The sequence below is a fragment of the Felis catus genome, chromosome X (genome assembly GCF_018350175.1).
Source record: "Felis catus isolate Fca126 chromosome X, F.catus_Fca126_mat1.0, whole genome shotgun sequence".
NCBI classification, from domain to species: Eukaryota; Metazoa; Chordata; class Mammalia; order Carnivora; family Felidae; genus Felis; species Felis catus.
This window is the reverse complement of record NC_058386.1, coordinates 114,718,642-114,740,824: the sequence shown is the minus strand read 5'-3', so window position 1 is coordinate 114,740,824 and position 22,183 is coordinate 114,718,642. Positions and strand designations below refer to the sequence as shown.

The 22,183-nt window shown below is 43.3% G+C and overlaps 1 protein-coding gene across 1 annotated transcript; it reads left to right on the top strand.

The window, feature by feature from the left end:
• Positions 1–18,695: 18,695 nt before the first annotated feature.
• On the top strand, positions 18,696–21,905 carry CXHXorf66 (chromosome X CXorf66 homolog). Its single transcript, XM_004000966.5, has 3 exons — positions 18,696–18,869; positions 19,526–19,682; positions 20,725–21,905. The coding sequence occupies exons 1-3, from the start codon at positions 18,782–18,784 to the stop codon at positions 21,704–21,706; spliced, it is 1,227 nt and encodes a 408-aa protein (XP_004001015.1). The 5' UTR covers positions 18,696–18,781; the 3' UTR covers positions 21,707–21,905.
• Positions 21,906–22,183: the final 278 nt, after the last annotated feature.

Here is a 22,183-nt window from a genome sequence, read left to right as displayed (position 1 = left end):
AACCACAAAGGAAACAACAGATGTTGGCAAGGATGCAAAGATAAGGGAACCCTCTTACACTGTTGGTGGGAAGGCAAACTGGTGCAGCCACTCTAGAAAACAGTATGGAGCTTCCTCAGAAAGTTAAAAATAGAACTACTCTACGACTCGGCAATTGCATCGCTAGGTATTTACCCAAAGGACACAAAAATACTGATTCGAAGACACGTGCACCCTGATTCTTATAGCAGCATTATCAACAATAGGCAAATTATGCAAAGAGCCCAAATGTCCATCGACAGATGAATGGATAAAGAAGATGTGGTATATTTATATACAATGGAATATTACACAGTCATCAAAAAGAGTGAAATCTTGCCATTTGCAATGACACAGACGGAGCTAGAGAGTATTATGCTAAGCAAAATAAGTCAGAGAAAGACAAATACCACATAATTTCACTCATATGTGGAACTTAAGAAACAAAACAGATGAACATAGGGGAAGGGAAAAAAAAGAGAGAGGGAAGCAAACCATGAGAGACTCAACTATAGAGAATAAACTGGGGGCTGATGAAGGGAGGTGGGTGGGAGATGGGCTAAATGGGCGATGGGTATTAAGGAGGGCACTTGTGATGAGCACTGGCTGTTCTATGTAAGTAATGAACCACCTAATTCTACACCTGGAACCGCTCTTACCATATATGTTAACTGACTAGAATTTAAGTAAAAATTGTAATAAACAAAAAGCTGGGTCTGTCCCCTATTTTACACCACTCACAAAAACTAACTGGAAATGGGGGTGCCTGGGTGGCTCAGTCAAATGTCTGACTCTTGTGTTAGCTAACCTTACTCTGCAGTAATCATTTCACAACATACGCATTTATCAGATCATCACACAATAAAGCTGGAAAAGAGTGTTGAATAGAAAAAAAAAGGGGCACCTGGGTGGCGCAGTCGGTTAAGCGTCCGACTTCAGCCAGGTCACGATCTCGCGCTCCGTGAGTTCGAGCCCCGCGTCGGGCTCTGGGCTGATGGCTCGGAGCCTGGAGCCTGTTTCTGATTCTGTGTCTCCCTCTCTCTCTGCCCCTCCCCCGTTCATGCTCTGTCTCTCTCTGTCCCAAAAATAAATAAAAAACGTTGAGAAAAAAAAAAAATTTAAAAAAAAAAAAAAGAAAAAAAAAAAGACTGGGTCTGGAACCAACATAGCATCCTTTCCACAGTATTCTACCGGTTAGCACCAGCCACGGGCCAATGCGGCAGGGATTGTACAAGGACACGATTACCAGATAGTGTGGTTCAGTGATGGCCATCGTCAGAATCTAGCCACCATAGAGAGCCATAGGGAAACGACACTTAGTTCATGGTTATTAAAATCATGGGGGCGCCTGGGAGACTCAGCCGGTTGAGCGTCTGACTCTTGATTTGGGCTCGGGTCATGATTCACGGTTCGTGTATTCGAGCCCCGCATCAGGCTCTGCGCTGATGGTGTGGAGCCTGCTTGGGATTCTCTCTCTCTCCCTCTCTCTCTCTGCCCTCTCTCTCTCTCTTTCTCAGAATAAACAAACTTGAAAAAAAACTTTTTAATCCTTATCTTGGGTTTTGGTTTTTACGTGTATATGTTGCAATCCAATGGGCAAAACCTGAGGTAGCCCCTCAAACCCACTCAACCAGCATCTAAATCTCCCAAAGAACAAAGACAACCATAATTCACAGCTGCTGGGTTTACAGGGTTTCTCCCAGTCCTAGGCCAAAGAAATGAAAGATAGTTTTTAGTTCTAAAATAAATTCCTGAAAATGCATTCTCACACATCCTTCAGAACTCCATGTGAGAGCCCACCTGCATTTCAAAAGCCAATGTGAAAGTTGCTTGGTAATCAAAGAAGAATTGGCAATGAACTAGTGATGGAATGATAGGAAAGATATTTTGAAATAAACTTCTAGAAGTTCATCCAAATGTTAAAGCTATCTGACAAAAGATAAGCATAAGACCTTGCTTGAATCAGCTTGGTTAAAGTTAAAACGCAATTTCACCATATTCAATGATGCAACAATTGAGAGCTGGTCAGAAGGGATCAGGAGTGGTAGGTGGGTTCTGGCAGATTCCACAAGTCAACTCAGGCAAGATGTAAGGTACTGAGAAGTTAGCTAACGAGGTAGAGCCGTACTCATTATTGTCCATCTGTAGTGACTTTTTTTTCTATTCTATAAATGTACCAACCTCTTCCCCTAGGACGCTCCGTGCTATGATCTAAATGTTTCTTTTCCCCCAGATTCATATGCTGAAATCCTAACGCCCAATACGATGGTGTTAGGAGGTGGGACCTTTGGGAAGTGATTCGGTGATGATGGGATTAATGCCCTGAGAGAAGAGGCTCCAGAGAGCCCTAGTTCCTTCTGCCATGTGAGGATATAATGAGAAGTCTTTGACCTGGGAGAGGGCCCTCACCCAACCACGGTGATCCTCTGATCTTGGACTTCCAGCCCACATGATCGCGAGAAATAAATTTCTTTTTTTAAAAAGCCATCCAGTCTTTGGTATTTTGTTATATCAACTTGAATAGACAGAGACACTTGCCCAGGTGTTCCCTCTGTTTACAATGCTGCCTCTTTTCCTCATCCAGTGATCCAGCGTCGTGCCACTGAACTTGAAAACATACAAGTTTTACAAACTCCTAGAAATCACACCGGCATACCATTTTGAACCCACTGATTTGGTCAAAACTTAAAGTTCTGGCGACTTCAAACGATGGCAAAGATTTGCCCCAATGGACACTTTCATACATCCTCGTGGGAATGCGATTAATACAACCGCTTTAGGGAAGAATATGAGATTATCGTGTAAAAGTTGAATATTTATATTCCCTGTCGTGCAGCCATTCCCTTCCAGGCACATTGCCCAGAGGACCTCTCGCACACATGCACCGAGAGGCAGGTACGTGGACATTTACGGCCACTTTGGGTGTCACACAGGAAAGCTGGAAACGATGAAATGCCCATTAACAAGAGAATGGATGCATACCTTCTGGCACACGCATGTAACAGAGCCCAAAACATCAGTGGAAAAAAAGAACCGCAAATACATACGGCAACATAGATGGAAGTCAGAAGCAACTGTGAGTGACTAAAGGAAGTCACGGAGCAAACGTAATCTGTCCTTCTATTTTTACAGATTTCACAATGAAGCAAAACAAGCGGCACGTACTTCTGGAAAGAAGACATTAACGAAATCTAAGGAAACGCAAACAAGTTCAGGATCTCAGGGCAGGGAGGCAGGAGCATAAGGCCGCACAGGAAAACGCAATGGCACTGACGGTGTTCTCTTCTCGAGTTAGTCGGGGGATTCATGAGCATTCGTTTCATAATTTAGCTTCATAGTCTACATATACATCACCTATATGCCTTTGTACGTCAGACCCTAAGAAAATGTTTTCCTTTTGGGGCGCCTGGGTGGCGCAGTCGGTTAAGCATCCGACTTCAGCCAGGTCACGATCTCATGGTCCGTGAGTTCGAGCCCCGCGTTGGGCTCTGGGCTGATGGCTCAGAGCCTGGAGCCTGTTTCCGATTCTGTGTCTCCCTCTCTCTCTGCCCCTCCCCCGTTCATGCTCTGTCTCTCTCTGTCCCAAAAATAAATAAACGTTGAAAAAAAAAATTTAAAAAAAAATGTTTTCCTTTTATATTTACCCTCTATCCTCCCGGTTTATTTTCAAAACATCCCGATCTGCTACTTACTAGCTTTGGGAACTCGGGCACACAACTTAGCCATTCTAAGCCTCGCTAGGCTCATCTGAAAGTGAAAATAATGCAGTGATCATGCCTATGCAGCTGGCCACTGGGAAGACTACTGTATGAATCCTGTGCCTGGCACCCGGCGGCCCTAAGTGCTAGCTCCCCAGAGGGACACTCCGTGCCGAAGAGCAGACCCTGCAGCCTGAGCCGGTTGTACCGCTTTAGTGAAAGCAGTCCATCTTCCGTGATTTGGGACTCAGCTTTTCTCCCAGTGTCCTCCCCCCGCCTCCACCACCCCCAGAAGGAAAAATATGTCTAATCATGAGATCTCTTGTCAAATGAGGGGCGCCTGGGCGGCGTCGAGTGTCCGACTTCGGCTCACGTCACGATCTCGCGGTCCGTGGGTTCGAGCCCCATGTCGGGCCCTGTGCTGACAGCTCAGAGCCCGGAGCCTGCTTGGGATGTGTGTCTCCCTCTCTCTCTCTCTCTCTGCCCCTCCTCTGCTTGTGTTCTCTCTCTCTCAAAAATAAGTAAATAAACATTAAAAAAAAAAATCTTTTCAAATGAAAGTTGGATTATTATCTCCATAGCATTGGTGTCCCTTTGTCCACATGATGACAGAACAGGCAAAGAACAGTTAAATGGATACGAGACTGTCAAGATCTTTTGAGGATGTTCAAGACCTTCTAGAAAGCAACCTATTGCAATCTCGTTAATGTCTGTGACTGAATAAATTGAGATTGGACAGGCAGTTGAGATCAAAATTGCCTTTCACCCTCGGGGCGCCTGGGTGGCTCAGTCAGTTGTGCATCTCACTCTTGGTTTCGGCTCAGCTCATGATCTCATGGTCTGTGGGTTCAAGCCCTGCACCGGGCCCTGTGCAGTGCGGATTGTTTGGGATTCTGTCTCCCTCTCTCTCTGCCCCTCCCCTGCTTGCTCTCTACCTCTCTCTTTCAAAAACAAACGAATAAACACTTGACAGAAATTGCTTTCCACCCCTTCTGTGGTAATAACTCGAGCACATTAACAGGCATATGAGATCAAAACATAAACAAAACATAATTGCTAGTCCTACAGATGCTTTCCTACAAGTTGTCGCCTGAGGTGTCTGTGTTTGTGTTTGTGTTGAGATGTCTGTGTTTGTGAAGGCACTTGAGGTACACATGTGGACACACGTTGTGAGTGCGTGTAGGTGAGAACACATTTGCACAAGCAGGGAAGCCCTGTGGGCAAGCACGGGGCGTAAGGAAAGAGAGCCGATAATCGCCTTCTCTTCCGAAAAGCTCAAGCCTGCAAAGAGGAAGCGTGCGGCTAAGTGCTGGTAGGAGGAATTAAAATTCCAGGGAACGCTGGCCTCAGTCTCGTTCTACCTCCGCAGCCTGTGCTGTGCTCCAGAGGTGCGGTGCAGGGCTACTGTCCTGAGACCCAGCATGTTGGGTCTGCCTTTGACCCAGGGACCTGAATTTATAGCTCAGGGACGCCTGTGGTATTATCCCATTGCTTACATGCACCCGACAATTTATACTGGTTCAAAGTCCTGTGGCTGCAAGTGGCTAAGCCCGATTCCAACGACCAAGATAAAAGAGGGACTATATGGACACACGTAATCAAAGCACCAAAAGGGCAGGGATGCGGTGGCCTCAGGAACAACTGGAATGGGGACTCTCCTTGGAAAACTCTCTCCATCGTTCGTGTTCATGTGTCTCTTTATGACAGTTTCAATCTTTCAAATTAGCTGACTCCCGCCAACGGGGGCCGTGGCACAGGCGATTCTGAATTCGCGTCCTTGCCAGGTTTACCGCCAGTGGCGGTAACGGAACTTCTTAGTCCAAATTGTTTGAAAAGACTAGGTGAAGACCTCTGGTTGGCCTCTCCTGGGTCATATGACCAACCATCAACCAGCCTCTATGGCCAGAGAGAGAAAACTATTACCGGCCCCGCCTGAACACATGCCCACCCTCTTGGCTTGGAGGGAGGAATTTTAAGATTGCTGGACCTTATCAGGACCAGGATGAGGTGTGGAGAAGTGCTTTCCCAAAATAATGGATTCTCTGTTCCAAGAAGATTAAAAAAAAAATAATAAGTCATCATGCTTGTGAGAAAAAAGAGGGGGTGCAAAGTTCCCTATACGTGTGTAAGATCGATTCTATGTTGTTCACGTCCTCCACCCTTGTTAATTCTGTGTCTATTCGATTTGACTTGTAATGACAGTAGTGTATTAAAGTCTCCTTTAGTACCGTGCTTCAATGTCTGTTTCCTTGCATTTCCTCTACTTTTTGTTTCCATAAAGGCGAATGCCAGATTTGATTGCCAGCCACTCACGTTTGCTTCTTGGGGTCTTCTGCTGTTCTTTCTGTTCTTTCCCCATCCTCAAATTCCTTCCAGTCCCTGCTTTCTGCTTTTAATGCCACACGTCTTATCTGCTATACATGTATCATTTTTTAAAGTTTATTTAATTTGAGAGAGAGAGAGAGAGAGAGAGAGCGTGTGCACATGAGCAGGAGAGGGGCAGAGAGGAAGAGAGAGAGAATCCCAAGCAGGCTCCGCCCCGACATGGGGCTCGAACCCACAAACCGTGAGCTCACGACCTGAGCTGAAACCAAGAGTTGGACGCTTAGCCCACCGAGCCACCCAGGTGCCCCGATATATGTATCATTTAACTTCATCCGCCGCGTAGCCTCCATCCGAAAGCCCTTACCTACCCAGTCTGGCTCCAGACCTCCGCTCCGTAACATCCGTAAATGCACAGAAAAAGGAACTCAAAGGCCACACACCAGACCGAAAGCCATTACCTCGGGAGAGCCTGTGAGTATTCGCCGGGCAACGTTTTTCTATTTTTTACCGCAGTAAAACACACATCACATGCAATTTACCACCGTAACCCTCTTGAGTGTACAACCTAGTGGCATTAAATACGTTCGCACTGTCGTGCAGCTATCACAGTGCTTTTCTGTCACCCCAAACTGAAACTCTGTACCCATTACAAAATAGCTTTGCGTGCCTCCCTCTGCCCAGCCCCCGCTAACCACCATTGGACCTTCCGTTCCTATGAACATGCCTACTCTAGGTCCCTCACAGTAGAATCACACAGGATTGGGCCTTTGACGACTGGCTCCTTTCACCGCAGAATGACTTCAAGATTCCTTCATGTTGTCGCAGGTCTCAGAATTGACTTCCGTTTTTAGGGCGAATAATATTCCACCGTATGCATCCGCCACCCTTTACGCATCTACTCATCAGTTGGTGAACATTTGGCTTGTGTCCACCTTTTGGTGGCGTGAATAACGCTGCCGTGGAACACACGGGTGTGCAAACCGTTGTGTACTTTTTCAACCCCCGAGAAACAAGACTTACAAAACGATCCCCTTTGGGTTTAGTATGTGTGCGTGCATCGTGTACGTGATGTGCACGTGAACGTGTAGAAAAAGATCCGAGAGGCGCACACGAAACTTCGAGTCGTTTCTTCCAGAAGGGGGAAAGAGTGGGATAGTAAAGGAAAGGGCTCTATAATTTTGTATTCTGCATATTTCTGTATTTTTTATTTTTCATAATGAGAATAGATTAATATAGTCCTCATGCAATTTTAAAATGCAATTACAAATAAAGATGAAGATTTCAGTCATCTTGGCAGGCCATGAGTAAGGAATATTCAGAGCAATTTTCAAGGGGTCAGAAGAACCGAAGGGATAGGAGAATGCTGAAATACATCTGTGTAGCTTGAAAATTTTATAAGGCGCATAAATTATGTTTTTAATTAAAAAAAATCTACTGGGGGGGGGGGGGATTGAAAGCCCGAGGAAGGATTGCGCTGGCAACTGAGGCCCAGAGGAGGGCAGTAGAGAGCCGTGAGGTGGAAACCACAGAAAGGTTGTTCCCTCTGTCTCACAGGAAAAGGGCAGAGGATTCTTCAAACTTGCCTTGTGGGAGCCAGGACAAGCTTGGGTACTACTGATTCCAACGGGACCAATGTTAGTCAGACTTTGAGAGCAAGACAATCAGATAAAAGGGGGGAAATCAGAAAGTGGCAAGGCTTTGGCCATGGACAGCCAAGCAGAAACAAAGTAGGAAGAGGCATTCTTTTTTTAATGTTCATTTATTTTTGAGAGACAGAGAGAAAGACAGAGCATGAGCGGGGGAGGGGCAGAGAGAGGGAGACCCAAAATCGGAAGCAGGCTCCAGGCTCGGAGCTGTCAGCACAGAGCCCCACGCGGGGCTCGAACTCACGAACCGTGAAATCGTGGCCGGAGCCGAAGTCAGAAGCTTAACTGACTGAGTCCCCCAGGCGCCCCAGGAAGAGGTATTCCTTACAGAGAATCATCAAATAGGAGCCCAGGAGCAGAGCCCTAGGGCAGATGACCTAGAGAGATTTCTAAGGGTCTTGAGAAGGCAGCCTTCCCTGGTTGAAAGCCCTGGCTGAGTCCTTGGACCCTGCCTCTCTGCCTTTTGAAGCGGACAAGGATTTTCTTTTTTTTTTTTTTTTTTAAATATTGCTAAAGTGGACAAGGATAGGGACAGCCCTGAAGGATGAAGATGCAGAGACAGGATTCGGGGGCAAGTTCAGGGTCAGCTCCTATCTTTCCTTAAAATGTTTGATATTTTGTACATCATGGATTTCTTGCATTAATATTGATTTTGATTTTTTAAATTTTTTTAATGTCTTATTTTATATCTGAAAGAGAGACACAGACACACAGAGAGCAAGCAGGGGAGGAGCAGAGAGACCGAGACAGAATCCGAAGCAGGCTCCAGGCTCCGAGCTGTGCGCACAGAGCCAGACGTTGGGCTCCAACTCACCAACTGTGACATCAAGACCTGAGCCGGAGTTGGAGGCTTAACCCACTGAGCCACCCAGAAGCCCCTGTTTCCAATTCTGTGTCTCCCTCTCTCTCTGCCCCTCCCCCGTTCATGCTCTGTCTCTCTCTGTCCCCCCAAAAAAATAAATAAACGTTGAAAAAAAAATTTTTAAATATTGCATTGAAATATTGATCTTGATTACTGAGCGTTTTAGCACCCCTTAAATTGTGTGCCAGAGGCAAGTGCCTCGCTTCACGAGGCATCAGCCTTGTTCTGGCAGCAATAATAATAATAACAAATCCGAAGCAACAAATGAGGTTTTAAAGTATATCTATTAGGGGTGCCCGGCTGGCTCGGCCAAAAGAGCGAGCGACTCTTGATCTCAGGGTCGTGAGTTCAAGCCCACACTGGGTGTAGAGACTATTTAAATAAATATTTTTTTAAAGTACATCTATTATGCACAATTTTAATCAAAATTCTACCCCAGAATTTCTAAGCGAAATGACTTTATCTAACATGCCGGTCAGGTAAACAAACCTACAAATAAAATCATATATACCCATGTTAAAGCAAAAAACAGACAAGTGCTTCTGCATCCATTGATACAGAATGGATATGATGTTAATATTCAAATTAATTTGGAAGCTATTTCTGAAATACTGCTTTAAGGTACTGCCTATTGAAGACTGAAATAATATCAAGTATCTTTTCTGACCACAATGGCATAAAACTAGAAATCAATTATGAGAAACAAACGCTAGAAAGGAACACAAACACGTGAAAGCTAAACAACATGTTACTAAACAACCAATAGGTCAACGAACAAATCAAAAGGGAAATCAGAAAATGCACGGAGAAAACTGAAAATGAAAACACAATGATCCAAAATCTTTGGAACGTAACAAAAGCAGTTACTTTTTCTTTGTTTGTAGTAGGCTCCATGCCCAATGTGGGGCTTGAACTCATGACCCTGAGATCAAGAGTTGCAGGCTCTACCGACTGAGCCAGCCAGGCACCCCAATAATAAAAGAAAAGTTTATAGCAATACAAGCCTATCTTAAGAAACAAGAAAAATCTCAAATAGTGATCTAATCTTATGCTAAAAGTACTAGAAAAAGAAGAACAAACAAAGCCCAAAGTCAGTAGAAAAAAGGAAATCAAGATTAAAGTGGAAATAAATTAAGTAGAAACTAAAAACATAAGGGAACCTGGATGGCTCAGTCGGTTAAGCGACTTGGGCCTAGGTCATGATCTCCCCTTTCATGGGTTCAAACCTCACGTCAGGCTCTGTGCTGACAGCCAGAGCCTGGAGCCTTTTTCAGATTCTGTGCCTCTCTCTCTGTCCCTCTCTCACTTGCTCTCTGTCTCTCTCTCTCTCAAAAATAAGTATTAAAAAAATTTTTTAAGTAAGTATCTAGAATATCATTTTTAAAAAAGAAACTAAAAACACAAGAGAAAAGATCAGTGAAACCAAGAGCTGCTTCTTTGAAAAGATAAAGAAATTGATAAACCTTCAATTGATAAAGACTCATCAAGAAAAAAAAAGAGGACTCAAATAAATAAAATCAGAAATTAAAGAGGAAAAATAACAACCAACACCACAGAAATACAAAGAATTATACGAAGATACTATGAAAAATTGTATGCCAACAAATTGGACAACCCAGGAGAAATGGATAAACTCCTAGAAACAATCTTCCAAAAGTGAGTCAGAAAGAAATAGAAAATTTTAACAGACCGATTATAAATAATGAAATTGAATCGGTCATCAAGATTCTCCCAGCAAACAGAAGTCCAGGACCTGATGGCTTCACAGGTAAATGCTCTGGAACATTTAAGAGTTAATATCTATTCTTCTCAAACTATTCCAAAAAATAAAAGAGTAATAAAAGCTTCCAAATTCATTCTACAAGACCAGCATTACTCTGATACCAAAATCAGACAAAGACAAAAAAGAGAAAACTATAGGCCGACATCACTGATGAACATAGATACAAAAATCCCCAACAAAATATTAGCAAACCAAATTCAGCAATACATTAAAAGGATCACTGGGGCACCTGGGTGGCTCAGTCAGTTGAGTGTCCGACTCTTGATTTCGGCTCAGGTCTTGATCCAGGGTCCTGAGATCAAGCCCCATGTCATGCTCCGCACTGAGTGTGGGGCCTGCTTAAGATTCTCCCTCTCTCTCTCTCTCCCTCTCTCTCTCTCTCTGCCCCGCTCTGCCACTCACATGCTCTCTCTCTCTCTCTAAAATATAAATAAATAAATAAATAAATAAATAAATAAATAAATAAATGGATCATTCACCACGATCAACTAGGATTTATTCCAAGGATGGTTCAATATTCACAAATCGATCAATCTGCCACATCATATTAACAAGAGGAAGAAGAAAAACCATACAATCATCGCAGGAGATGCAGAAAAGGCACTCCACGGAATACAAAATCTGTTCATGATAAAAAGTCTCAACATAGTGGGTTTAGAGGGAACATACCTTCACACAATAAACACCGTATATAAAAATCCGACAGCGGACATCACACTCGATGGAGAAAAACTGAATTTTTTTCCCTCTAAGATCAAGAACAAGACAAGGATGTCCATTCTCTCCACTTTTATTCAACATAGTACTGCAAAGCCTAGTTGCAGCAATCAGACAAGATAAAGAAAAGGCATCCAAATTGGTAAGGAAGAAGTGAAATGGTCACTATTTGCTGACGACGTGATGTTGTATATCGAAAACCCTAAAGACGCCACCAAAAAAATGAGACTAAATGAATTCCATAAGGTAGCAGGATACAAAAGTAGTACACAAAAATCTGTTCTGCTTCCATACGCTAGTAATCAAGCAGCAGAAAGAGAAATCAAGGAAACAATCCAATTCATAATTACACCAATAAGAATAAAATACCTAAGAATAAATTTAACCAAGGAGGTGAATGACCTATATTCTGAAAACTATAAGACACTGGTGACTGAAACTGAAGACAACACAAACAAATGGAAAGCTACGCCAAGCTCTTGGACTGGGAGAATTAATATTGTTAAAATGTCCATCCTTCCCAAAGCTATCTACAGATTCCATGCAATCCCTATCAAAACACCAATAGTATTTTTTCACAGAGCTAAAACAAATAATCCTAAAATTTATAAGAACCACAAAAGACCCTAATAGCCAAAGCAATTTGGGGGCAGAAAAACAAAGGCGGAGGTATCACAATCCCAGATTTCAGTATCCTACAAAGCTACAGTAATCAAAACGGTATGGCACTGGCACAAAAATAAACACATAGATCAACAGAACAGGACAAAGAGCCCAGAAATAAACCCACACTTATATGGTAAATTAATTTATGACACAGGAGGCGAGAACATATAATGGAGAAAAGACGATCTTTTCAATGAATGGTGCTGGGAAAACTGGACGGCCACATGCAAAAGAATGAAACTGGACTACCTTCTAACCCCACACACAAAAATAAACTCCAAATGGATTAAAGACCTACATGTGAGACCTGAAACCATAAAACCCCTAAAAGAAAACATAGGCAGTAATCTCCTGGATGTCAGCCTCAGCAACATATTTATGGATATGCCCCCTCAGAAAGTTGAATGCTACGTTTTGTAGCAGCCCTTGTTAACATTTACGTTCCAAGTAGTATTCATTATGCTGATCAATTTTTTTTTAATATTTACTTTTGAGAGAGACAGAGGGAGAGAATCCCAAGCAGGCTCCGTACTGACAGCGCAGAGCCCGGCCCGGGGCTCGATCCCACAAACCATGAAATCGTGACCTGAGCTGAAATCAAGAGTCAGAGGCTCAACCAACTGGGCCACCCAGTCACCCCAATGCTGAATAATTTTTTAGCTTAATAAACACATCAACTACCATAGAAATAACTTCATCATTAAAGGCAAACATATTTTTCTCATAACCCAGAGAAAGGGTTATGGCAAAATTCCCAACTATGTCACATCAGGTAGTTTCTTTGGTCTTCCTGTTCTCCACAGCATCTGTTCAGAACTTTCCCCAGTCCTCACACCTCTGCCCCTTCCCCTTTCAAAGGGTGAGTTCTCTTGGCATTTACTAGGAAAATGGAAGCCATCAGATAGAAATTCTTCAGATTCCTCCCTCCAGCCCCTTATTCCCACCCCTACTCCTATCTGCAATGGCTCTGTATCAGATTACAACTTTTTGATCTGCAATTCTGTCCACTGGAAGCAGAGAAGCTCTGACTATCACATTCTATACTGTCCCTAAACAGCCTGGATCTATCTCCCACCTTCGATGGCTTCAACATCTTCCCCTATGCTAGCTTTCCCATCAGATTTTGATTGAGCTGGGCTTTTCCACTTTACAAAATGTCCTCTTAGGGCTACCATACCCCTCTAGCAACCACCCTATCTTCCCCCTTTGCAGTCAAACTTGAAAGAATTGTCTCCAACACTGGACTTCCCTTACTCAGCTCTCAATTACCCTTCAACCCACTGAAATCTGGCCTCTGGCTCTACCTTTCCACTGAAAGAGTGATCTTGCCTAGATCACCAGTGACCTTTTTGTTATTAAATCCATTTTAACTTCTTTCCAGACATTTGGCAATATTTTTCATTGTTGACTACTCCCTATACCTTAAAAAAAAACGGTCTTCCATGGTTTCTAGAACCTTATACTTTCTTTGTTTTCCTCCCTACCTCTCTGCCACTTTTCTTAAAAAAGTTTTTATTTAAATTCCAGTTAGTTAACACACAGTGTTATATTAGTTTCAGGTGTACAATATAGTGATTCATCACTTCCATACATCACCTGGCACTCATCCCAACTGCACTCCTTAATCGCCATCACTTCTTTTTTTATATTCAATATAATTTATTGTCAAATTGGTTTCCATACAACACCCAGTGCTCATCCCAACAGGCGCCCTCCTCCATGCCCATCACCCACTTTCCCCTCTCCCCCACCCCCCATCAACCCTCAGTTTGTTCTCAGTATTGAAGAGTCTCTTATGGTTTGCCTCCCTCCCTCTCTGTTCGTAACTTTTTTCCCCCTTCCCCTCCCCCATGGTCTTCTGTTCAGTTTCTCAAGATCCACCTCTGAGTGAAAACATATGGTATCTGTCTTTCTCTGCCTGACTTATTTCACTTAGCGTAATACCCTCCAGTTCCATCCATGTTGCTGCAAATGGCATGATTTCATTCTTTCTCATTGCCAAGTAGTATTCCATTGTATGTATAAACCACATCTTCTTTATCCATTCCTCAGCTGACGCCATCGCCTATTTAACCCATCCTCCACCCCCTCCCTCTGGCAACCATCAGTTTGTTCTTTGTAATTAAGAGTCTGTTTCTTGGTTTGCCCCTGTCGTTCCCTTTTTTTCCCCTTTTTGCTCCTTTGTTTCTTAAATTCCACATATGAGTAAAATCATACGGCATTTCTTGACTTTCTTCGCTACATCAGCCTCCTTTATGCAATTTCTAAATGTTGAGGTTCCTCAGGGTTTGGTACTGGGCACTTTTCTCTCTGTGCCCTCTCTCCTTGGGTTGATCATATCCATTCCTATGGGCTTCGGTTAGCTTCTGGACTGGGTTTCTGACTTGGGTACATGAATCAAATCCAGACAATCTGTCAACTTGAACGGGTAAAAACAGAATTTTATTGTCACCAATCTCTAATGAAAATTTAGCATTTCTCCCAATTATGAATGTAGGCAACAAACCACAGTAGTATAACCAGTGTGACTTTGCCATTATTAGAAATCATATATAGCTTAATGTATTATACTTGTTGGAAATATCTCAAAATACTGTTTATGCTTATCATCATTTCAGTTTACAGTAGTTATTAGATCCCTGCTAGATCTCTTTAATGAGTCAATAAATGCATGTATTACTACAACACAAGTTTTGTATTAGATAACTATTTCGGTATAATTCACTGCCTTTATAATCCTATGCATTTCATTTTGTACATTTATTTTTTAAATTTTTTTTAATCTTTATTTATTTTTGAGAGAGAGAGAGACAGAGTGCGAGCAGGGGAGGAACAGAGAGAGGGAGACACAGAATCCGAAGCAGGCTCCAGGCTCCGAGCTGTTAGCACAGGGCCCAATGCGGGACTTGAACTCACAAACCGTGAGATCATGACCCGAGCTGAAGTCGGACGCTTAACCGACTGAGCCACCCAGGCGCCCTGACCTTTATGACATTTCTACAAATTCATGCACTTATCTCTACCTTCGGTACCTCAATTTTGGTAACCATCTTCTCCGTTCTTCCTAGGTGGTCTCTCCACCAACTGACTGACTTCCCTTCTAATCCCTTCTTTCCAGTCATTGTTAGAATGATCTTTCTCTCCCCAAGCACTGCGTTTAGTCTTCATATAGCCCACTCCACACTATCTTGTAATTACTTGTATTCCCTACTTGAATAGAAGTTCCAGGGATACAGGAATTTTTATCTTGCCTATTTGGGGATCTGCAGCATTAAGCATGGTATCTGGCATTAGAGGAGCACTCCATAAATGTTTGTTGAATAAATGAATGATTGCACTGAGCTTCAGCCTGCTGGTTCACAGCAGGTCAATAAAAAGGTTAAGGGACGATTCAAATCTTAATTTTCTTCTGACATAAATAAGATTACCAAAAAGGTAAGGCGGGAAAAGTTAATTTTTTTTTTAATTTTTAATTTTTTATTCTTTTTGGAGAGAGAGAGAGCAAGTAGAGGAGGGACACGGAGAGGGAGACAGAGGATCTGAAGCAGGCTCTGCGCTGACAGCAGATGTGGGGTTTGAACTCACGAACCAGGAGATCACGCCTGAGCCAAAGTTGGACGCTTAACCGACAGAGCCACCCAGGCGCCCCAAAAGTTAATTTTAGTTATTTCATCTGAAAACTTAAATTTTGTGAGTAGGAAGTATGGCTTAGGAAAATTGACAAGTCTCATCCCTTCTGTAATATTCATTTTTTTGCCAAAATATTAAATTGCCTATTAAATAGTGTGTTTAGGGACTTGCACACTGGAAAATATAGATGGCCACCCTGGGGGGAGGGCTATGCTTGCCCCTAAAGTTTTAGTCCTGTACAGAGTCGGGTTTTATTCTGGACGCTTGTGGCAGCAGCTTTAGTTGCTTTGTGCAAGAATCACAGGGAACAAAGGCACCTCTCTGATTTACCTGGTGTTCATTCTGTCAATTGGTAGATTTAATAAACAGAGAGAGGACAGGTCATGGATCCAAGGTAGGAAGAGCACCATAACAATATGCAAATAGCACTTGAAAATTAACAATACAGGCGTTGAACACAGACAGCTCCTAATCAGCACCCAAACATTGAACATTTTTTTTTTATTTTTTTTTTAAAATTTTTTTCTTCAACGTTTATTTATTTTTGGGACAGAGAGAGACAGAGCATGAACGGGGGAGGGGCAGAGAGAGAGGGAGACACAGAATCGGAAACAGGCTCCAGGCTCTGAGCCGTCAGCCCAGAGCCTGACGTGGGGCTCGAACTCACGGACCGCGAGATCGTGACCTGGCTGAAGTCGGACGCTTAACCGACTGCGCCACCCAGGCGCCCCCAAACATTGAACATTTTAAGGGAGCAATACACAAAGGTGTGCTCGGTGTGGCAGTCAAGTTAACCAAAAGGATGCATTCCAGCTTTTCAAGATTAATTTCAAAGCGTTACGAACACTCAAGGTCTAGGGGTGCCTGGCTGGCTCAGTTGGAAGGGAATGGGACTCTTGATCTCAGGGTTGTGAGTTTCAGCCCCATGTTGGGTGTAGAGATTACTTAAAAATACAATCTTAAAAAAAACAACAACACCGAGTTCTATTCTTTACAGCCTTATGTTAACTACATTAACCATTATAATTTATCTTGAAGTAAAATAACAGTTATTGTATTATAAAAGAATAGTTTGGGGCACTCTGAAACTTAACAGTTCACAAGGAAAAGATGAGATTCTGTGCATCATACCAAACCTTGATTTGAATTTTCATTGTAAATTTCTTTTCATCCTTTTTTATCATTTTTTTTCACCATGATAAGTGTACTCTTTAATCCCCATCCCTCCACCTACCCCCCCTACCGGTGACCACCATTTGTTCTCTATAACTCAGAGTATGGTTTTTAGGTTGCCTCTTTTTTTCTTTGTTCATTTGTTCTGTTTCTTAAATTCCACATATGAGTGAAATCATATGGTATTTGTCTTTCTTTGATTGACTTATTTGGCTTAGCATAATACACTCTAGCTCCATCCATGTCGTTGCAAACAGCAAGACATCATTCTTTTGACAGCTGAGTAATATTCCACTGGATATATACATACACCACCTCTACTTCATCCATTCAGCAGTCGATGGACATTTGGGCTCTCTCTGTACTTCCTATGTAGTTGATAATGCTGCTATAGACATAGGGGTTCATGATCCCTTTGAATTCGTGTTTTTTTTTGGGGGGGGCAGTGATAAATACCCAGTAGCGCAATGACTGCATCCTAGGGTAAATCTATTGTTAATTTTTTGAGTAACCTCCACACTGTTTTCCACCGTGGCTGCACCAGTTTGCACTCCCACCAACAGTGCAAAGGGTTCCTCTTTGTCCACATCTTCACCAACATTGGTTGTTTCTTGTGTTTTTTATTTTAGCCATTCTGACAGGTATGAGGTGGTATCTCACTGTAGTTTTTTTTTTTTTTAACATGTTTTCATTTTCGAGAGACACAGCCAGAGTATTAAGCAGGAGCGGGGGCGGGGGGTGGGGGGAAGAGAAAGGGAGACACAGAATCCGAGGTAGGCTCCAGGCTCTAGGCTGTCAGCACAGAGCCTGACGCGGGGCTCAAACCCATGAACCGTGAGATCATGACCTGAGCCGAAGTGAGACCTCAGCTGAATAAGCCACCCAGGCGCCCGCCATTGTAGTTTTGATCTGCAGTTTCCGGGTGACGAGTGATCTTGAGTATCTTTTCATGGGTGTGTTGGCCATCTGGATGTCTTCTTTGGAGACATCTCTGTTCATGTCTTCTGCCCATGATTTAATTGCATTATTTGTATCTCGGGTATTCAGCTGTACCAGTTCTGTATATATTTTGGATACGGGCCCCTTGGCGGATCTGTCATTTGCAAATATCTTCTCCCATTCAGCAGGTTGACGTTTTAGTTGTGTTGATTGTGTCCTTCACTGTGCAGAAGCCTCTTATTCTGATGTAGTCTCAATAGCTCATTTTTGCTTTTATTTCCTTTGCATCAGGAGACAGATCTAGAAAAAGGTTGCTATGGCCCATGTCAGAGGGATTATTGCCTGTGCCCTCCTCAAGGATTCTTAGGATTTCAGGTCTCACATTTAGGTCTTTAAAGCATTTCGAGTTTGTTTTGGGGTATGATGTAAAAAAGTGGTCCGGTTTCATTCTTTTGCATGTGTCTGTCCAGTTCTCCCACACCATTTGTTGAAGAGACTGTCCTTTACCCATTGTCTGTCCATTCCTCCTTGTCAAAGATTAATTGACCATCTAATTGGGGGGGTTACCACTGGGTTTTCGGCTCTAGTCCACTGATCTGTGTGTCTCTTTTCATGCCAGTACCACACTATTTTCATTACTACCGCTTGGTGGTATCTTCATTTTTTATTAAGAAGAAGATTCTATAGACTTATGCCCAGGATGGTTTAACTCATCTATAACACTTTAAGAACTACTGTGGCAAGGCTGCAAATGGCCTCCTTACCATTTAAGAAGTCAGAATAGTTCTTCAATATCTAAGGCAAAATCCCCTTTTCACTCTCTTCTCTAAATACCTCCCTCTGTGTGTGTGTGTGTGTGTGTTTTTAACGTTTATTTATTTTTGAGACAGAGAGAGACAGAGCATGAACGGGGGAGGGTCAGAGAGAGGGAGACACAGAAGCCAAAACAGGCTGCAGGCTCCGAGCTGTCAGCACAGAGCCCGACGCGGGGCTTGAACTCACTGACCGTGAGATCATGACCTGAGCCGAAGTCGGCCGCTCAACCGACTGAGCCACCCAGGCGCCCCCCTCCCTCTGTGTTTTTAATAATGCCCCAACCTTTTTGATTTGAGTTTGATAGACTATTTGATGGGAAGGAGAAACAAGTTGTTAAAAAATCATTTGATAATATTTATACACACGAGCTTATCCTTCTCCATGGTGAGAGTATGTTGTCAGAACATGTCACAAATGGTGATGATGTCATAAACTCCTACAGTAGGCTGAGCCATCTCAAATACAGGAGTTTCCTTGGTAGAAGAAACATTTGAACAAAGCCCTGGACATGAATCTTTTTATTTATGTCCTGCTTTTGGTTATTTGGACAAATAGTTGTTTAGATACGAACCAAAGTTATGGATCTCCTACCACAGGTAAGTGCCTAACCTGAAAATTTAGAAATTATGCTCTATTATGTTATATACTCGAGCACTTAATGCTAGCCGTGTTTAAGAAATCTGCTGTCTGTTGGGTGTTACCAGGAAAATACCTGAGGGTTTTAGTTCTGTGTGAAAAACCCAAGGAACACAGAAGCAGAAAGAGTACAGACATGTTGTCCCCCTTCACTCCCCTTCCCCACCCAATCCACCAACCTCTGCCCTCAACCTGCCCTCAATCTGCCCTCGGTCTGGCATGGCACTTAACACATAGCAGGCTTCAACAAGAGTTTTTCTTGTCCCGACCCTTCTCCACCATACCCATTCACACACAAACATTAACACTCAAGTACATTCATACGCGCAAGACATACACACACTCAAAAACCTAGGTAACGAATGGGGTGAGCAAGCCACGATGCAGGGATAACCCAGGGAATGTACTGATGAGCCAGAGATGCCTCCCAGATTTGGCTTCTAGACTGTGGCTGGGGATGGGGTAGAGGGAGGAAACTGACAGGGGAACGCTTGCCACGCTTTAACAAAATCACCGCGGAAAAGGCGTGATTTTGACCCTGAGTGGCAAACCGCTATCAAATGGAAGAAAACTGGATTATCTAACACATTTTCTGGGGATATAATCTCTTTGACAGGAGCCAAACACGTCGAATCAATGGACGCCAAACTGGACGTCTTCAGGAGACGTCTACTGGTTATCACAATTGGTATTATGATTATAGCTTTCGTATTCACCTGTTTTTCTTTCATCCATTACAACTGTCTGAGCGACGACGCGCCCAAGGCAGAAACGTAAGTTTTGCACCTTTAAATTGAGAATACGTGTGTGTACGCATCGCGGAGGCTTCGTGGGTGCTGTGGTTACATCCCGTGAACCCCAGACTTCTAAAGAGCTCATCTCGTGGGTGGGTACTCCACTTCAATAATATCAGCTCTGAAATATTCTCAAGTACATTAGCAATTTTAGCCTGTTGTAAAGCTATGTCCCATCGAGGGTTCAGCCGAGCCCCAGGCTATTCATTTCATTGTAAACTGAGTCTAGGAAAAGAGGGCCTGACTATCTGACCAAGACAGGGAGAATGAAGAAGCGGAGTGACAGGGAGTGGGGTCTTTGCATTCCCAAAACAATGAAACCTCTTGGACAGTCACCATTTTAAGACCTAATGGCATGAAACATCATTCACCATTGTTGTTCTCATAATCTCAGTCCCTGCCTTTCATATAGGAGGGTCAGGCTGACCCTGATATAGTAGTTCCCTAAAAATCTCCCAATACTAGGACTGAGGACGAACATATAGCCAGTGCTCTACCCCTGTAGTGTTCGAGGGATGTCGGGAATGTAAATCTGCGTGGATAGATAACGCGATGGCGTAGAGATGACAGGAAAGAATGACTCCGGTCTAAAGAGTTTATTTGTTTCTTATGACACGTTGTGACAGCTGTGTAGAAGTTGCTGCTCAACTTGCGGCCTTATATGTTTTCAAGTTTAATTCTCAGAATAAGTGAAATTCCCTCTGTCCTTCTCCACGGTAGGCTGGAAACCGCTCTGTGTCTTTCCCTATGCAGGCTACGTGGTGAAGTAATGTGGATGAAAGAGTGAAATACTCTTAACAGAAATAAAAAGCATTCAGCATGAAGTCATATCTGTAACCTGAGTCACGGCTTTCACCACCCTCCAATTCTTCCTGTGTTTGCTTTTCCTACTAGAAGCAAAAAAAAAAAAAAAAAAAAAAAAAAAAGACCAAAGTCTAAGTTGACATAGTAGCCTGTGTCTTGTGATAGCGATAGTACTTCTGTTTTAAATTGTCGTATTCTAAGTTTTCTATGTTTCCAGGCTCAAGAAAGAAGGTGTGCCAGCCAAGTCGTCCACACCATCATCCAAAATGTCATTCAGCGAATCCAAGACAGCCAGCACATGCAGTCTAGAAAACCAATCCCTGCTGTCTGCTATAGACGAGTTATCTAGTGTCTCATGTCCGGAAAAGTCCTCCAAGACAGCCAGCACATGCAGTCTAGAAAGCCAATCCCTGCCGTCTGTTATAGACGAGTTATCTAGTGTCTCATATCCGGAAAAGTCCTCCATATCATCCAGCACAAAAAAGTCCGTCGGGCCCTCGAGTCTAGAAAAGCTGTGTGTGTCCTCTAGTACACAAAAGTTCAAGAAGCCATCAAGTCAAAGGAAGAAAAGGCCACCGTGCTCAGTAAAAAAATTCAAGTCATCGCACCTGGAGAAGCCATATCGAACACGCAATCTGGGAAAGCCATATAAGCCAGCTCGTGCCCATAAGCTAGTTAGTCAGGCCACTTCATCCTACCGAAATAAGGCAGCGAGGCCACCCTGGCCGGTCGGTCTGCAATATGCAGTCAGGCCAACCAAGCCACTTTGTCCACCCCACCCGCAAAGTCGCATCTCGCCACCCAAGCAATCCAGTGTGCAGAAACTAACCAAGTCCCCTAGACATTGTAAACTCAAAGGGTCAGTTTGTGCCCGTAGCGCAGACATGTTATCGAGGCCTCAGTTAATCAAGCTTTGCCGGCGCTATAAGGAAAGATGTCCCGTCTGCCAAAGTTCTGAGCCTTTGATCAGTAATATTTCTGAGGCACAGAATAGAAATGCTCAAAACCCACTTTGTCCAAGTGAAGCGAAGCCTTGCGCCCAGTCCTTTCTCAAGGCAGATTACAGAGACAACGTATTCCGTGGCAACGTGAGCTACAGTGATACTACGACATATGACAGTAATGACAGTGATAGGGAGGTAACCATTATTTGCAACATGAAACACGAGGCCACCCCTGAACGCATCCAGGATAATTAAGGACTCAGTGAAAAGAAAAACCACCTGTGAAGAAGCACCAACTCTTTCATGCTCACTGTCTTCTAAAACACTGATAGTGGGAAATCTATTTGCAATCGTCATTGAGATTACGCCTATCCATTTGGGAAGCAAGTGATTTAAAAAATGATAAATAAACGCATGATGTAACAAATGCTTTTGTTGTAATTATTATTGCATTTTAGAGGCATGAGGCTCTTTCGATGTATCTGACTTGGATCTGCTCACTGGAATGGGAACCAGGAGCATACAGGCACACGCCAATCTAAAACAGGTATTGCAAACTTCATGGATGGAACTGGAGGGTGTTATGCTAAGCGAAATTAGTCCGTCAGAGAAAGACAAATATCATGCGACTTCACTCATATGAGGACCTTAAGAGACAAAACAGATGAACAGAAGGGAAGGGAAGCAAAAAGAATATAAAAGCAGGGAGGGGGACCACACAGAAGAGACTCA